This window comes from Acipenser ruthenus, chromosome 1 (genome assembly GCF_902713425.1).
Source record: "Acipenser ruthenus chromosome 1, fAciRut3.2 maternal haplotype, whole genome shotgun sequence".
NCBI lineage: Eukaryota > Metazoa > Chordata > Actinopteri > Acipenseriformes > Acipenseridae > Acipenser > Acipenser ruthenus.
Genome location: NC_081189.1, coordinates 28,187,571 through 28,193,570, shown reverse-complemented (window position 1 = coordinate 28,193,570; position 6,000 = coordinate 28,187,571). Strand labels below are relative to the sequence as shown.

The window sequence follows — 6,000 nt, the reverse complement described above, 5'->3', positions numbered from 1 at the left end:
TTCACAATGCCCTGGATTAAATAGGCACAGGTATTTTACAAGGACATAACTTGTATGTGTTGAATAGAAGAATAGTATAGAAATACAAAAAGTAATGGACACTCTTCAAAATACATTACCCTGTAGCTGCACTGAACTTACCATTCATTACATTATTTAATAGATTATTTACAAGAAAATGAGATGACTAGGAAAATGACTTAATGTTAGATTTGTGTTGTTTGTTTATGGAGTTCGGTCCTCACTGTGTGTGCAGTACATGTAGTAAACAGGTAACGGTTTAGTGTAACGACCTGTAGTGCGGTTTACATCCAATGGCAGTATTTTAAATGGTAAAGGACTGACAGACCTGAACACAAGTGGTTGTTTTTCCACACAACCCAAATGTTGATGGTTCTCTTTCCATCCAGCTGGGTACCAGCTTTGCCTCTCATCTCTTTGTTACACTCTTTTTACTGTGAGTTTCCTGTTGTGGAAGCTCTTTGTATATTCTGAACACTGACACCCAGTATTCGGATTTCGTTTTGGCTTTTAAATGGTCTTGTCTTTCTACACCATACAGGATGTCTATGTTGGGTTGCTAAAGCTTACTAGAAGACAAAGTGTAACACAATCAAATACATCTCTCCTAACTCTCTTCTAAAAAGTCACTCACCATAGGCTTGGTTGATTTTGAATATAAGTGCTATTTGTGAATTGTGGGCCGCGGGAATGTAATATGCTAGCAGGATTGCAGATCATTTAGACTAGAGGGATGTCTTGGGTGCTTATGGTTTTGAGCACCGTTACATTCTAATGTATTCTTTATCAAGTATTCCCCTATATCAGCCATTATTGGTGGGCTCTTTTCTATATGCTAGTTTGGGCTGTTATACTGATAAAGACAGCTGACCACTCTGGAACATATGCCTTATTATCTAGCCATCTTCCAAAACAATTTAGCCTGTTGACATTACATAAAAAACAACTATGAAACATTTTTGGTACAAGTTAGATTTATTAACACAGCACCTTTTTACAGTGTCATGTTGGTAGCTGCAGTGTTGCATAACAGTTACACACATGATGCAGAATGTTATAAATGTAATCTTGTGACGATAGGTAAATGTGTCGGTTTACCTGGCTATATATTATACCTTTATTTTACTAGGTAAGCACATTGAGATTAAAATCTCTTTTACAAGTTAAATATATTACCAGCTTCCTTTAAAAAAAAAAAAAAAAGAGAGATAAAATTATGTAACACTGGGATTCCAAGGGCAGGGGATAAAGCTTTTTTTTTTTCTTGACTACTAGCCTAATCGCTCTTAAAACTAATGTTAATAATCCACTTCGATTTGTTCCTATGCACAGATGCACTTTACTTCCTTTTCTTTCACTTCTGCTTATTTGGACAAACTTGCTGGAACTCTTGCGCAACATTAATTAATATATTGTTTTGTTGGTTTATAGTTTATGTAATTGTAAACCGCTTTCTATTAGTGCAATGCATCATAACTGGCTAGTTATGCTATATAGTTTTCTTTTATATGCGTAGAATAAATGGGCCTTTGACTAGTTTTTTTTTAATAGTCTAAGTTAAGTATAGTGCCAGTAGTGTTAATTAATTAAGAACAAATCATAAACAATACAGCATAATGAATGGTCTTTCCTAAATCATGATAAATAGATCACTTGGAATTTTGAAATTGAAATCATAAAATGGCTGTGTTATTTATTTGTTTATTTAATTGATGATTAACTAATCTATTATATGCTATCTATTTAACAAACTTATTATGTGCAATATGTTTAACGAGTTTATTAAGTGTGCAGATATATATATATATATATTTAAATATGTTAGATTATACATTTCCCTGCCACCCCAGATAGCCAAACGTTACAATCTAAAATCTAAAACATACCCCATAGCTGCTATAAATACAAAATGAGCAGTCGGTATTAAGCCCGTCTCTAGATATGCGTAAAGATAAAATGAAATCTTCACATGTCTGATTAAGACAACCTGTTCTTTACATAATCGATGGCTTTCTCCTGTGATACGCTGCTGTGCAGGACCCATAATGGAATTGTTTTTATTATCAATGCCTGTAAGTACAAAACAAAATAAATGCAATTAAACCCTGATGTGCACAGAATAATCAGCCCTTCAATAATATTTCAACCCTGACCTGAATACCTCGACATTCAGTTCTGATACTCTCTCAACTGGAGGCTGCCAACTATGGTCATTTTGTGGCAGTGGTTCAGTTTTAAAAAACAATAGTCTAGAACAGGTTAATAAATATAATGCTTTATTTAATCCAATAAGACTTAAATATGAAATGACACATTTTTGTTGTATAGTAGCAATGTGGATAGTAGTAAACTAGAAATACTGGAATTCTTACACTAAGCACTTCAATTAGTAAGGCTCCACAGAACAACAGGAATTGTTTCCTTGTTCTTCTAAACTGGAATATGACACCAAACAATGGTTAACTTCTAATGGGTACATTTTACTTATTTTACTAGCTTCAATATCTTTAATGTATGTATGTATTACGTACTATGTACTGTATACACTTGCTCATTACTGTTCTGCAGCATATATATATATATATATACTTATTATATATATACTTATCAATATACTATATTGCCTGACTGAACTCTTGAATTTTTCAGGTTTAGATATTTACCAGAATTTCATGAGCAAAGCATCCATGGACGTGGTCCCCAACCAAAACGCGGTCCAATGATTCATTTACAAAGTCCTCTGCGGTTTTATTTACCATATTAGCCTTCTGGTTTAGTGTCATAGGGGTGGAAACTCCATAAGGTGCTACAGACTAAAAACATATGGAAGTATTATTGGACAATTGAATTGTTATAATTAACTGAATTATAGGTCATCTTTTCTGTTTTTTGTGAAACAGGGCAGAGGCTGGGTGCAGGGTGAGTCATATAGTCAGGGGAGCGTGGGTTTGTGTCCTGGCTGCATGAATTAGCTGTTCTTCACTGGGGATTCCAGAGGGTGCATCCCATTGGCTCTGGTGATCCCATGGTTTATGGAGGCAAAACCAGGAGGGACTGTTTCTCCTCATCACACTAAAGCAGACCCTACTGGCCAGGTGCCTGGTGAGCTCAAGCTGACACCTGCAGGACTGGCCTTTGTCCTCTAGAGGTGGGCAGCTAACTGATTGGACATTTTAGGGTGGCGGCATTAAGAGGTGCTTTTGTCTACTTTTTTTTTTAAATAGACCAATTCAGTAAGTAGTTTCTCCAGTATTACAGTTCTGCAACATTACCAGTTTGTCTTTAATTTTAGAGAGGAACTGATACAAACTGAGAACTGGACTAAATACATATGAATTTGACCAAATATATGTTTTATATATTAAATGTATAGAATAACTGTTGCAGTAGGCATTTGACGGTTTAATGGTTTCTAAAAATACAAAAAAAATAAAACATCTAAAACCAACAGGCCATTGAGTTCATTCATTCCAAATGATACTGCTGCACATGTCAGGTAGACTGTAGCCTAGCAACCTGAGCAGCTACTGTCTGTAAAAGTTAGCTTAGGGGAACCCTCAAGTCAGAATAATGAATAGGTGCATCCACTGACTTATCGGGGTGCACCTGACTGGAAAGAATGAAGACGCTAACTGAATTCTCAACTTTACCTGAATAATGACTCCTTTATATCCGTATTCAGCTTGAAGACCCCTTGAAAATCTGTCAACAAAAACCTGTAGGATTACAGTAAAAACACAGATCTTAGACAGAAACAATAGTTTTGTAGATACAGTAACCAAAACATGATTGTATTTCCCAATAAACTTCCCTCTTTGCACCTGATTACAATCATAGTGAACCAAAACAGAATCAAGAACGTTCAAGTAGATGAGCTATTGTAGCTGGACCAATTTATATATATATATATATATATATATATATATATATATATAATTATATATATATATATAATTATATATTATATACTGTATATACTGTGTATGTGTATATATATATATATATATATATATATATATATATATATATAATCAAAACAAAAGAAAGTCTGTTTGGACTTACGTTCACTTCTCAGATCAATCCAACAACCTTGATTTATAGATTGAAGTCCAAAAGACCAATTGGTCGCACACTCAAAATCAGGATAAGAGTTACTGAAGTCTTTTAAAAAAGATTTTCTTCATTTTATTAGTTAAAACATGTTTTTTACTAATAAAATGAAGAAAATCTTTTTTTAAAAGACTACAGTCAGACTAGTACATCTCTGCTTTCACTATGCTTTATTACAATAGTAAACAGTTATATGGGCAATACTGTTTGGGCATTTTCAAGAAAGAATAATTTACTCGTTAAATGCAACTATCCTGCCAGGAAATGTTTGTTGTACGTTTCTGCCAGTAGACAAGTAATATCACTGTGGTCACAATTGTTTGTACCTATTCCTGAAATCCCTGGGGAAAAAATAATCAAATTCAGAAAAGTTCCAAAGAAAGAAGAATGACTTTAACTTGCCTTTGATGCTGAATAGATGCTGTACAATGGACAAGGAAAACAACCTGTACCTGAGGACAGGTTTAGAATCACTCCTTTCTTTCTGAAATTACAATAAAACATGACATTAGTAACTACACATTGTATTATTCATTAAAAATGACACTTATTTTGGTCAGCAATGGTCTTTCTAGCACCTTTACATTGTTCTCTCCATCTAGACTCAGTAAGCAAAAGATGAATGTCCACAGTCCCCTCTTAGTGCATGGATAGAGAAGCATGGGTGAGATGTATTGTTAGGATGCCGTCCGATTTGTATAAAGAGGAGTATCTGAAAAGCTACACCTCTTCAGCATTATTTTGGCAGAACCATAATTATCAGAAATAACAGTCTGACTTATGTCTCATATGTCTCAATCTGAGCCTTTAAAATATTTCACATCTTCCAAAATGTACCGTTTTCAGAATTTAATCATAATATGAACTTTCTGACAGAAACACTGTTTTTCCTCTTTACATTTTATTTGTTTGTTTAACCAGGTGGTTTACCAAAGGCCTTATTTACGAAGGGGTACTGGAAAACAAAAAAAGACAACTGCAAGTACAAGCAACACAATAAAAACATGTGTGGTTCAAACTTAATCAGCAGCATACAGAAATCAAAGAACAGAATAAATAGGACATATCTATTTGTTAATGTGAACTGAAGGAGAAGCATTGGCAGGAGTTCTAAGCAATTCCCAAATACGATCTTTATAACCAGAGAAAGAAAATTATCCAATTCCATTTCCATACTATGATGGAAACAGTTATATGCCTTCGGAAGTTGATGTGCAAAAGATCATTCTCCCAAACGTGTACGGACATGTAATGGAAAAGATAACCCAATAACAATTCTGAAACACACTCCTGTATAAATGCACTTGGAAACCATACAGTGCGATCCAAATGGGTCTTTGTTCAGTCTGACTTATGTACTTAAACGACATACTGTAGACTCTAATGTCTGTTATGTCCTAAAAAGGACTACCTTAAATGCAATTTCTGGATCTATTTTTCCACTAAAAACACCAAAGACCATCAGACCGTACAATGCAAATACAGCATATTATAAGGAACTAACAGAGTTTGGACTTAATATGGAGCTGGTTTTTATAATTAATCAGAGCGAGGTTCTATTGAATTACGTTAAATTGTTATTTCAATTCTCTATACTGTACTGTACTGTACTGTTAGAAATTGTGATTAAAAATGTTTACCTGCTGTAATTTGCAGACGCTCTTTTACAAGCTAAATCTCTAGTTATACATGCTCCATTGCTCACTCAAGTCAGTCATACTATAGTCTCGAATATCATAATAGAAACTCATTTAAAAAATAAATAAAACTATGAAGCCTCTTATTTGTGCACCATTCAGTAAATGTGGTGGTGTCCATTTTGTTGCTAACTTAAAAGGCACACAGTTACAGTGGAGCACAGCAGTTTTA

The 6,000-nt window shown here is 34.2% G+C and overlaps 1 protein-coding gene across 2 annotated transcripts in view; it reads right to left on the bottom strand.

Annotated features, from left to right (window-relative positions):
* Nucleotides 1-1,244: 1,244 nt before the first annotated feature.
* The window catches only part of LOC117968139 (17-beta-hydroxysteroid dehydrogenase type 3-like), a 31,314-nt gene continuing 26,558 nt past the window's right edge, over nucleotides 1,245-6,000 (bottom strand). For both annotated transcript variants that reach the window (XM_059035039.1, XM_059035034.1), the window contains 4 exons: nucleotides 4,534-4,615; nucleotides 3,672-3,737; nucleotides 2,685-2,834; nucleotides 1,245-2,091 (listed from right to left, as the gene is read on the bottom strand). In XM_059035039.1, the coding sequence (XP_058891022.1) occupies nucleotides 1,999-2,091; nucleotides 2,685-2,834; nucleotides 3,672-3,737; nucleotides 4,534-4,615 (391 nt within the window). In that variant the 3' untranslated portion in view covers nucleotides 1,245-1,998. The remainder of the gene's footprint in view (nucleotides 2,092-2,684; nucleotides 2,835-3,671; nucleotides 3,738-4,533; nucleotides 4,616-6,000) is intronic.